General features: G+C 43.6%; 1 protein-coding gene across 1 annotated transcript in view; it reads right to left on the minus strand.

Annotated features, from left to right (window-relative positions):
* The window catches only part of LOC124594261 (neuroligin-2-like), a 335593-nt gene that overhangs the window by 87294 nt on the left and 235842 nt on the right, over positions 1-12457 (minus strand). Inside the window, exon 6 of the mRNA XM_047132625.1 lies at positions 1564-2189. Coding sequence (XP_046988581.1) covers positions 1564-2189 — 626 coding nt within the window. The remainder of the gene's footprint in view (positions 1-1563; positions 2190-12457) is intronic.

The following is a 12457-nucleotide window of genomic DNA, read 5'->3' on the forward strand; positions in this document are numbered from 1 at the left end:
AGTTGTGGAAAATTTAGAACCTTCTCAGAAGAAGTGTTGCTACGTGCATTTAACTGATGAACAAATGGGCCTTTCAGAAAGTCTTGAATGTGAATGTAGTGGAACCCAATCAAGGGACAGTTTACTTGTGTGTGAAATACGAGTTATGATGGTGAACTGAAGGGCACACAGACCCTCAGATAGAAAGTTGCTCAAGAATATTTGTAATTTTGTGTAGTATATGGGGCTGTCAAATGAAGAGGAGACAGACGGAGAAAATTAGTACTTTATTCATCGTTTCAAACTAATCATCATAAATTTTTATAAATTTATCACAATGTGAGGCAAGACGGTCAATTTCGCGTGTAGAAAGTCTCTGCAGCTTCTTACGGGAAGATGCTTATACTTAGCCGTGCACCTGTTTGTCCAGAGAAAGTCAATGTAGTTTCCACTACGCTGCAGAATTTTCACTGGGAAGCCGTTACACATCCTCAATACAGTTCCGGTCTCTCACCATGCGATTTCCATTTTTTTGGAGCCGTTTACATGGGCATTCCCAGCCATCAGTCTGCTTCGGAAGAAGATGTGCACTCCCTGATAGTATCATTTTCTGTACGTGACCACCAACAATTTCGCATAAAGGTATTGATCGCCTTGTCTGACCGTGGGACTGATGTATTAACAATCATGGTGATCACTTTTCAAATAATAAACTTTTTACTTAATTTTTTTCCATTTCCCTCGTTTTGATTTTACTGTCCCATACATTACAAGAACATATGTTAAGAATATTATAATTCAGTATATTGCTATAAAAATATGGTACTTAAAACGCTGGCTGACTATTGTCTCTTTGAATGCTAAACAAGCAAATAAATAAGCTGAGCTAACTTTCGATTCTCCATCACATTAAAGCGGATGGCATTTTCAGAGTAGGTGATAGTAGCGAAAAACGTTTGGGAGAAGACTAGCACGGAACATGACCGTACATTTGAGGTGTTTGCAACACAGCTGCTTTAATTACCGATGATGTAGTCCTACTCGTAGATGGATTGTATTGACATTTTGTGCCTGAAGATCTACATCTACATCTACACACATACTCCGCAATCCACCATACGGTGCGTGGCGGAGGGTACCTCGTATCACAACTAGCATGTTCTCTCCCTGTTCCAATCCCAAACAGAACGAGGGAAGAATGACTGCCTATATGCCTCTGTACGAGCCCTTATCTCTATTATCTTATCTTTGTGGTATTTCCGCGAAATGTAAGTTGGTGGCAGTAAAATTGTACTGCAGTCAGCCTCAAACGCTGGTTCTCTAGATTTCCTCAGTAGCGATTCACGAAAAGAATGCCTCCTTTCCTCTAGAGACTCCCACCCGAGTTCCTGAAGCATTTTCGTAACACTCGCGTGATGATCAAACCTACCAGTAACAAATCTAGCAGCCTGCCTCTGAATTGCTTCTATGTCCTTCCTCAATCCGACCTGATAGGGATGGAGCTTTGTGACGAATAATTTGGAAATCAACAAACCGAAGTCTTGTAGATGTGTAAAGCGTATTTACGTTCCATTGTGAGTATACCTGTGGGTAGTCGCTGTCCTTAGTCTGGTAGGCGAAATGGAAGAGGTAGGTGCGGGCGCCGCGGCGCGAGTGCAGGTAGGCGGTGCGGATCACGGGCGACACGGTGTGTCCGTCGCTGAGGGCCTCCATGGTGGAGTCCCGGATGTTTATGGGGTGCAGGATGGGCTTGTCCCAGTCGGTGTACTCGTTGCGCACCGCCGAGAAGATCTCGTTGAGGTGGTACACGTACGTGTTGCGGATGTACGTGCGCAGCACGCGGTCGCGCTCGTCCTCCTCGAAGCCGTACTGGATGTCGGCGGCGCTGAAGTCGAGGTAGCTCTCGGTGCTGGTGATGCCGAGCATGAGGTCGCAGCTGACGAAGGGGTCGGCGGCGCGCTCGGTGGCCAGGCCGGGCGGCACGTCGGGCGACGGCCCGAAGCGCGGCAGGAAGCGCGGCGGCGACACGTCCACCGACAGCAGCGCCGCCAGCGGCTGCGCGCGCAGACACGGCGCCACGTCGGGCAGGCCCGGGTCGCAGCCCAGCAGCCGCGCGACGCGCGCCCGCAGAGCGTCGTGGCGCGCCGGAGACGGCGACGCCCACGGGCTCAGCGCCGACCCCGACAGCAGCACCGCGCGCGTCACCAGACCTGCGCACGTCACCACACACACACACTCTCACCTCATGTTTTCCGCCTGTAACGTCATGGCCATCTTACACAAGGCGCTAACAGTTACAATTGACTACTCGTGAGTGACCTATATCAACTGACAAACATGTTGCCAATGTTGACTTCTAAATTCGTGACATGCATGGTATTGCCACACCCACAACAGAGAGGAACCTGTTGAGAGGCCAAACAAATGTGTGATGCCTGAAAAATGCAGCAACTCTTTTGGATCCAGAATGAGATTTTCACTCTCCAGTGGAGTGTGCGCTGATCTGAAACTTCCTGGCACATTAAAACTGCGTGCCGGACCGACACTCGAACTCGGGACCTTTGCCTTTCGCCGGCAAGTACTCTACCAACTGAGCTACCCAAGCACGACCCACGCCCCGTCATCACAGCTTTACTTCTGCCAGTACCCCGTCTCCTACCTTCCGAACTTTACAGAAGCTCTCCTGCGAACTTTGAAGAACTAGCACTCCTGAAAGAAAGGATATTGCGGAGACATGGCTTAGCCACAGCCTGGGGGATGTTTCCAGAATGAGATTTACACTCTGCAACGGAGTGTGCGCTGATATGAAAATCCCTGGCAGATTAAAACTGTGTACCGGACCGAGACTCAAGCTCGGGACCTTTGTCTTTCGCGGGCAAGAGCACTTGCACGCAAAAGGGAAAGGTCTCGAGTCTGAGTCTCGGTCCGGCACACAGTTTTAATCTGCCAGGGAGTTTCAACTTTTTTGGAGGTTGCAGTGGCAACACTCTGGATGATCGACTGATTTGGCTTTCTAACACTATATGAAAACAACTAAAAACCCTCCTCGGTTGCGAAAAAAGCACCTAGTGTTAAGTGTTAACCCAGGTTTCGGCGTAGATAACTACATCTCCTTCAGAACAACAATAAAACCCACAAGTGCCTAAGAAGACCTTTGTCAATGATTAAGAGAACACCATAGCTATACATTCATAAACGAAAAAGAAAAGGAAAACACTGACAGTACATATGTACAAAGTCAAAACCACTACTTAACATAATGGTGTACGCTCCACCTCACACCGGCCTATGTTCGTTGGGCCATGACCCGCCATAAACTGCCAAACATTAACCAACATGGCCTTACTGTGCTGGTACTGCGAACGGCTGAGAGCAAAGGGATAGCACAGACGTTTGTTTCTTTCCCAAGTGCATGCAGCTGTATGCCTTAATCATGACGTCATCCTCTTTCCCAGAATATCCTGGAGTTAAAATAGACCCCCATTTGTATCTTTGAGAGGGGACTACTCATGAGGATGTCGTCATCAGGAGAAACAAAACTGGCATTGTTAAGGTCGCAGAACGTAGTGTTAGATCCCTTAATTGTGACGGAGCGAGATGGTGCAGTGGCTAACACACTGGACTCGCATTCGGAGGACGACGGTTCAATCCCGCGTCCGGCCATCCTGATTTAGGTGTTCCGTGATATCCCTAAATCGCTCCAGGCAAATGCCGGGATGGTTCCTTTGAAAGGACACCGCCGAATTCCTTCCCCGCCCTTCCTGAAGCCCATTAGACCGATGGCCTCGCTGTCTGGTCTTCTCCCCCAAACAACCCAACCCCTTAATTGTGCATTGGGATTAGAAAATTTAAAAAGCAGATTGGACAGATTAAAGTCAGAAACAGTGTGTATTAGTGAAGTTTAGTGGCGGGATGAACAGGACTTGTCGCCAGGTGAGTACGGGATTAAAGCAAAAAATCATATATGGGTCATGCAGGAGTACGTCTAATAATGGATAAGAACACCGGAGTGTGTGTAAGCTACTACGAATAGCAAAGACAACGCTTTAGTGTTACCCAGATAGCCACGAAATCAACGCGCATCGCTTTTGCACAAGTTTATACGCCACCTACTCTAGTTCCGCAAATGTTGAAGAGATGGAAAGAATGTATGATGAGATAAAAGAAATGATACAGATAAATAAGGGAGAGGGAAATTTCATTGGATTGTGGTACTGGAATTCGATAGCAGAAAGAGGATGAGATGGAAAAATAGCAGTTGAATATGGACTGTGCGAAAGGAACGAAACAGAAAGCCCCCTGACTGAATTTTGCAAGGAGGGTAATTTAATCCTCGCTAGCAGTTAACTTGCGAATCGTGATAGTATTCATGGAAGAGACATGGATACACTAGAAGGTTTCAGATTGATTTCAGAATGTATTTTGTAATTTTGTTCCTGTGAGCCGGCCGCGGTGGTCTCGCGGTTCTAGGCCTGCAGTCCGGAACCGTGCGACTGCTACGGTCGCAGGTTCGTATCCTGCCTCGGGCATGGATGTGTGTGATGTCCTAAGGTTAGTTAGGTTTAAGTAGTTCTAAGTTCTAGGGGACTGATGACCACACCTGTTAAGTCCCATAGCGCTCAGAGCCATTTGAACCATTTGTTCCTGTGAGAATCAACAGCTTCCAAATACCTTATAAAAGATAACATATTCCGTAGGAGGCTGTAACTTAAAAGTTCTTTACTTAAGTCGTTCGATTAGATAATTTCGTCCTCAAATAATTTTCAACCACTTTTTTAATGTTACAAACTATATCAGTATATTGTTATACTGTTATCAGGTTCTCTTACTTTACAAAAACAGAAACAGATTTCATATTCCGTTAGTACATTAGGAATAAATCTACATCAAAAATGTTAAAACACAGCTCACTGAGGTGTAGTAGGTAGCCCGTTGAGCACATTTAACAATGTGTGACGAAAACTCGTATCTTTCTTAATGTAGATTTATTCTGAATGTATTTATGGAATATGACGTCTGGATCTATTTTTGCAAAGTAAATGAACCCGATAAACGAGATATATAACTTGTAATATCAGCAACTTGCTTAATAATTACTTACGGCAGAGATGAAATAATGAAGACAGCAGGGCAACAACTAGATGAAAAGAGAAGATCTATTAGAAATCCATGGGTATCACAGGAGTTATTTAACTTGGTTGATGAAAGGAGAAAACATAAAAATGCTGCAAGTGAGGCAAGCGAAATTTTTACCCACATGAGAATTTGACGTGATGTGCAAAGTAAAATAAACACGTTTCACAACAAAAATATATTTAATACCTCAAGGTGACAACTAATCTGTTGAAACCATATGTCTGAAATGAAGGAATATTCTATACGATCTAGACTCTGTTAGGTTTCTAACAACCAAACGTGTCTTGCTGTGAACGGAAATGGTATCCCAGACCATCAGGATGGTATCCCACCGATGCGTGGAGTGTTTCCAGACACGGCTTCGCTGACCTTCGGGTTTAATTTGCAACGATACTCATCATCGGAGACCATTTTACTTCAGTCTGTGAGATTCCCGATCGAAGACTTGCTTTAGACGCCTCGGGCCACGGTAGGATACCAACTTCATTGTCGCCCGCCATATTGCCTGACATCCTGGAGTGATGCTCTGGGGTGCCATTTCCATTTCTCTTCATAGCAGGACGCCTTTCGTTGTCATCCGCGGCAACCTTACAGCAGAGCGGTAGGTCGACGATATTCTGTGCCTTGGTTTGTTTCTCGGGTTACATTTAAACAAGATAACGCCCGTCTACGCACGGCGAAAGTTTCTACTGTTTCTTTTCTTGCTTCCCAAATCCTGCCTTGGCCAACACGGTCACCGGATCTTTCCCCAGTTGAGAACCTTTGGAGTATTATGGGAAGGGCCATCCAACCATCTCGGGATTTATACACTCTAACAGACAGAATCTGTCACGATATCCATCAGGACGACATCCAGAAACTCTGCCAATTGGTGCTAAGCCGGATGATTGCATGCACAAAGGCCAGAGGTGGACCAACTGACTTGCACAATTTTTGAAGCTCTTTCTCGTGAACAAGTTATTCAGTTTTCAGGAAGTGTAATCGTCTTGTTGTCTGTACGTGTACACTGCAGTCTGTCGTCTAATTCGGATATGTCCTTCGTGGTGCACCTTTTATTTCTTAGAGTGCATAATCACTAACGGATATTCAGTGTGGAATAGTCGAACAAGTTTAGAAAATCATATGTACGGGATAGAGAAAGATCGTGCAGACGCTAAGGCACAGGAGTTACATTCGAGACAAGCAGGGTTAGAACTCACGTCGAGACGTCAAAATGACGGTTTCTCATGATTTCACAGCCTTAATTAAATGGAATGATTGAATGATCCTTTTGAAAGGACGTGTGTGACCTCTTTTTGATCCCAAGATCAATTCAAGCTTGTGTTGCAATACCTAATGACCTCTTCGTCTGCGGTGTGTTAATCTTCCTTACACACGTTTATTTAACGGTACTTCATAAAAAAGGAACGATTTTACAATTACGTAGGCAATAAGGCTTCCACACATCATTCTAATTAATTACGGGCATCACTGACGAGGAGAAAACGACAAGTGCCATCATCGGATGTTCAAGGATCCTCGTAAAGTGAAACAGTCAAAAAGAGCGAAAATATATCTCAGCTTATCAGTAGATAGTTCAAATGGCTCTAAGCACTATGGGACTTAACATCTGAGGTCATCAGTCCCCTAGACGTAGAACTACTTAAACCTAACTAACCTAAGGATATCACACACATCCATGCCCAACACAGGATTCGAACCTACGACCGTAGCAGGTGCGTAGTTCCGGACTGAAGCACCTAGAACCACTCGGCCACCGCGACAGGCTTAACAGCAGATTATCGACCGTTCCTAAAAAGACGAGGATCAAGGTTTACGATTTATTTTCGAAATATTTTATGTGCCTCTAACCACGTGATACCCTCACACGAAATGGCAGCTTAAGTGATTAGCATCGTGGATCCGTAATTTTGCGTCCCGCGTTCAAAAAGCTGACCATTGTTTCTATTTTTTTTTTTCATTTATCCTCCCATGTTCGTAGAAGGACACTTCACGCATGTTTCTTATCAAATTAGGGGATACAAGGGCGTCATATTAATTGTAAACTTACAACTGCATTACTCAATATGTTTCACACGTTTAATGTATTATATACGTGTGTATGGCATGTTGAGGGGTTACAATATTTTCAAACTGTCATATTCAGGTATTTAGTGTTATATAAATTCATGTATTATTCTTGTAATTTACTAATACATTCATTACTCAGGTTGATTTGGTGCATTCCCTTGTGTGATAGCAAGGGAATATTCCGAACACCAGTAGCGACGAGAGAAAGTATTGACATTCCTTCGCATGAAGCACAGTAGAGAAAGAAACGTCGTTAACACTGGTAAAGACTTCTCCGGCTGGTAACAATTTTGCAGCAAATCATGAATGACAGATCATTATTCCAAAAACTGGCACTTGCAGTTGATTATGAATCAAGATACACTATAGGGATTTCACCGAAAAAAATTTCAAATAACTTTATCATTTTCTTATTCATTCATCTAACTTATCATTAGTAGGCGAATTAAGACAATGTTATATAAATATACAATGGAAGACATTCGTGTAGTAGTCATGTACAGACATGGGTGTAGAAATGAATAACAAAAATGGAGTAATACTCGGGTTTTGAACAATAGGCGCAGAATTATGTAGCCGCGACGCTAATCAGTGTGCAGCTATTTCGTATATAGTGACATAATAACACACGAGCCACTGAACCTCCTTAGGTAGACGTCATGCCTAAAAACAATAAATGCTAGATAATAAATTACGATTTAGTATTTTTGAATAAATAAATGCCACATAATTAGTAGATCACTATGTGATCATAAGTATCCGGACACCTGGCTGAGAATGGCTTACAAGTTCGTGGCGCCCTCCATCGGTAATACTGCAATTCAATACGGTGTTGGCCCAACCTTAGCCCTGATGACAGCTTCCACTTCCGGAGGCATACGTTCAATCAGGTTCTGAAAAGTTTATTGGGGTATGGAAGACCGTTATGCACGGAGTGCTGCATTGAGGAGAGGTATCGATGACGGTCGGTGAGGCCTGGCATGAAGTCGGCGTTCCAAAACATCCCTAGTGTGTTCTATACGATTCTGGTCAGGACTCTATGCAGGCCAGTCCACTACAGGGATTTTATTGTCGTGTAGTCACTCAGCCACAGGCCGTGCATTATGAACAGGTGCTTGATCGTATTGAAAGGTGCAATCTCCATTCCGAAATTGCTCTTCAACAATAGGAAGCAAGAAGATGATTAAAACGTCAATGTAGGCCTGTGCTCTGACAGTGCCGCGAAAAACGCCGAGGGGAGCAATCCCCATCCATGAAAATCACTACCACACCATAACACTACCTCCTCTGAATTTTACTGGTAGCGCTACACACGGCCGCGCGGGAATACCCGAACGGTCTAGGGCGCTGCAGTCATGGACTGTGCGGCTGGTCACGGCGGAGGTTCGAGTCCTCCCTCGGGCATGGGTATGTGTGTTTGTCCTTAGGATAGTTTAGGTTAAGTAGCGTGTAAGCTTAGGGACTGATGACCTTAGCAGTTAAGTCCCACAAGATTTAACACACATTTGTACATTTTTTTGAACACTACACACTCTGACAGATGACTTTCACCGGGCATTCGACATACCCACATCCTGCCATCGGTTCACCACTGTGTACCGTGGTTCGGCATTCCACACAATGTTTTTCCGCTGTTCAGTCGTCCAATGTTTACGCTAATTACACCAAGCAAGGCTTCGTTTGGCCTTTACCGGTGTGATGTGTGGCTTATGAGCAGCCCCTCGGCCATGAAACCCAACTTTTCTCGTCTCCCGCCTAACTGACATAGTACTTGCAGTGGATCGTGATGCGGTTTGGAATTCCTGTGTGATGGTCTTATTACATGTCTGCCTATTACACATTACTTCCCTCTTCTCTGTCAGGTCAATAGACGAGGTCTGCCTGTACGCTTTTGTGCTGTACGTGTCCCTTCACGTTTCCAGTTCACTATCACATCGGAAACAGTGGACCTATGGATGATTTGGAGTGTGGAAATCTCGCGTGCATACATATGATACAAGTGACACCCAATCACCTGACCACGTTCGAATTCCGTGAGTTCTGCGGAGCGCCCCATTCTTCTCTGTCATGATGTTTAAGGACCACAGAAGTCGCTGATATGGAGTACCTAGCAGTAGGTGGCAACACAATGCATCTAATACGAAAAAAGTTTTTGAGGTGTCCGGATACTTTTGATCACATAGTGTAAATTACCTGGAAAGTAGCTCGAAAACCTCGACCATCATTTTTCGAGGAACGGTCGAGATCTACGAATAAGCCGAGATACTTGTTCTCTTATTTGTACCCCTCTTCCACTGAGCGAAGTTTCCGAGAAATTCGGTCATGGTACTTGCCGTGTTTTCCTCGTGATTATGAAAAATTGAAATTAGCGGGAACAGCACAACTGTAGTGAAACCAAATTTAATCGTCATTCCATAACACGTATGGGTTTATAGGTATTTCACCTTCTTTCTTCATTCTTAATACGGATATTAAATTTTGCTCTTCATGTAATGGCAGTTAATACGGAAGAATTAAAACGTTGCTTAATTAACTATGAGTGCGATTTTGTGACTAATAACGACTTACAGTGAATATACAATACTACCCTCATGAAAGATGAAACGTTGTTATATGGATAGAGTCTCAAGGGCATAAGACCACAATCAAATACAAATGGTCCAAACAACACTTTCCCAGGTGACGAACCTCGTATAGAATTCTGCCGCTATTAGATTGTACCAGTTCACTAGGAAAGTATAATTTACGTATTTAGGACATAGATCAGGTGGGATCTCACTCCAGTGACGATGGTCTTATGGATGGCATACAAATTTGTACGGCTGTATTTTGACATATGATTCTGCAAAGGATGATTAAGAAACCGAGCATCAACATTTATAGCAGTTATTCAATGTGAGATATTGAACAATTGCAGCTCTATGGTTGAAATACCCTATCGTGCCAGAAATGTGGCAATTATTCTGTATCTGACACGCTTGCGGTGCGTATATGGGGAGATATCTTTATATGATCGAAGACTTAAAACTATTCGGAATTGCAAAACAAAAAAATTTTATCTTCTTATTGTGTAGCATTTATTTACTCCAAAATAGTTAATCGTTTATTATTTGTTGTTTCTAGATACGATTTTACCTAAGGCGCATAAGTGGCCCGTGAGCTATTCATCTCCATATATATGAATAAAATATTTGTACACAGATTAGTGATAATATCAAAATCCAAAAAACCCACTACACACCTTATCTCCCCCTGAAATGTATCAGAAAGGAAATTGATGTAGAAACTGAAGAAATAAAAAAATTAAGTAGAAGTAGAGACCAAAGACGAACCAGCGGGGAGAGAGAGAGAGAGAGAGACAGAGAGAATTAGTAATGTACCATTTATGAAATGCGAGTTATTGAAAAAGAAAAGGCCGGCCGAAGTGGCCGTGCGGTTAAAGGCGCTGCAGTCTGGAACCGCAAGACCGCTACGGTCGCAGGTTCGAATCCTGCCTCGGGCATGGATGTTTGTGATGTCCTTAGGTTAGTTAGGTTTAACTAGTTCTAAATTCTAGGGGACTAATGACCTCATCAGTTGAGTCCCATAGTGCTCAGAGCCATTTGAACCATTTTTTTGAAAAAGAAAAAAAAAATACATGGAGACTGCAGTAGTAAATCAATATGTCAGTTGCTTATGTATGCAAGAAACCTTGGAACTACGAGAGTGGCCCAAATAAAGATCTTAGTTTATGCTGGAAAAGCTTCATATCGGTCTTCTCTTTTGCGTGTCACGTAAAGCAACATGCACTAGGCGTATTGGCTCTCCTTTATACGCTATTTCAAATGCTGGTCACATTATGACCTCCACTCCTCCGCTGGTAGCGTTCACTATGTAAATTTTGGTCATCGACGGAGCACCCAGCGCGAATCGCTGACACACAAGATTTCACACTGTATTTTAATGTTACATTCTGAGAAAATCGTGCTATCAAAAGTGTACTAATAAATTAGATGCGGAAAATCAGCCTGTAAAAATGAGTGTCTGATATTCATCGAGAACAAGAGAAATGAAGGATAAGAAAAGCTATAAACGAACAGTAACGGCTTAAAAATACATTATCGGGTACAACACCAAATTCTACCGAGATAGGCTGGCTGTGAGATGCAGCGGTTTATCAAACAGCAATCACACAATTATTTTATACTGGACGCATATAACGTAGCGTAACACTAGTACATGTGCATTTACGTGCCACATACTGGTTTAACTATATATTCCCCACGTTTTTGGTACGTTGTAGAACTTCATCATACAAAGAAATATGCGAACACAACGGAAGCCCCGTACTGTCGAAGTGCTGCTTCAATGTGAAGGGAAGAGCGGCAAAGAGCGCGCATCGGCAGCTGCAGCAGCGCAGTCACTCCTCGTGGAATCGCGTCGTCTAGCGACAGTCAATGTTTACAAAAATGCCGGAGACCTCAGAAGCAGCGGGAAATTGAAAACCGGTGGGCGTGAAGGAGACCATTCAATGCCAGAAACGAGATTTTTCCCCAGCGGACAGGATACCTCGTCGGCTCTCCTGCTAGATCCAATATCGACGCAAGTCGTCGGTTTGAGCTGTGAAGAGACAGCAACCGTCAAGGAAATCATTCAAAGTATAGTGCTGTAGCTCCAAAGCTCTCATAAATACTGTGGAATGAACCATTCATTGGATTTAAATTAGAAATTCGCTTTCGAGGGAATGACAGACTCCTGCATTAGCGCCATTTTACATGGAAAAATGAAAAGAATCGAACATCGAAAGGGACTGAATTACAAACTCCATTTCCTGCACCTTAAAATATGTTCATTGTTTCCAGAGTAATGTGTATAACATTTAAAATTAATTACATAGGTTGGTTATAGTTAAACTTTCGCTACTTGACCCAGTGCAGATGGAAAACTATTTACCATTGGGTACTCAACTTTATAAGAAAGATGTTCAGGCTATGTGCTGCAGGATTTGCATTGTTAGAAATGTGAGTGTCATTACCTGGCGTTAGACGCCGGTCTGGTACGGCAAATTAGGTTTCAAACGCAAGCATCAGTGTGCCTTACGATTTGCAGACACTCGACATGGGTCTGGACAAGATGAGCAGTTTTTTACACTAAAGCTGTTTTATCAAAACAGCATCAATAGTGGTACTGTTCCTCTCGAGCATTGACGCATTAAAGGAATACGGAGAGGTCGTCTTTCCCCAGTGGGGTTAGAAAACATGATTCGATAGTTGGAGAATTAACTGGTGGTTTG

This window comes from Schistocerca americana, chromosome 2 (assembly GCF_021461395.2).
Source record: "Schistocerca americana isolate TAMUIC-IGC-003095 chromosome 2, iqSchAmer2.1, whole genome shotgun sequence".
In the NCBI taxonomy this organism is placed as follows: domain Eukaryota; kingdom Metazoa; phylum Arthropoda; class Insecta; order Orthoptera; family Acrididae; genus Schistocerca; species Schistocerca americana.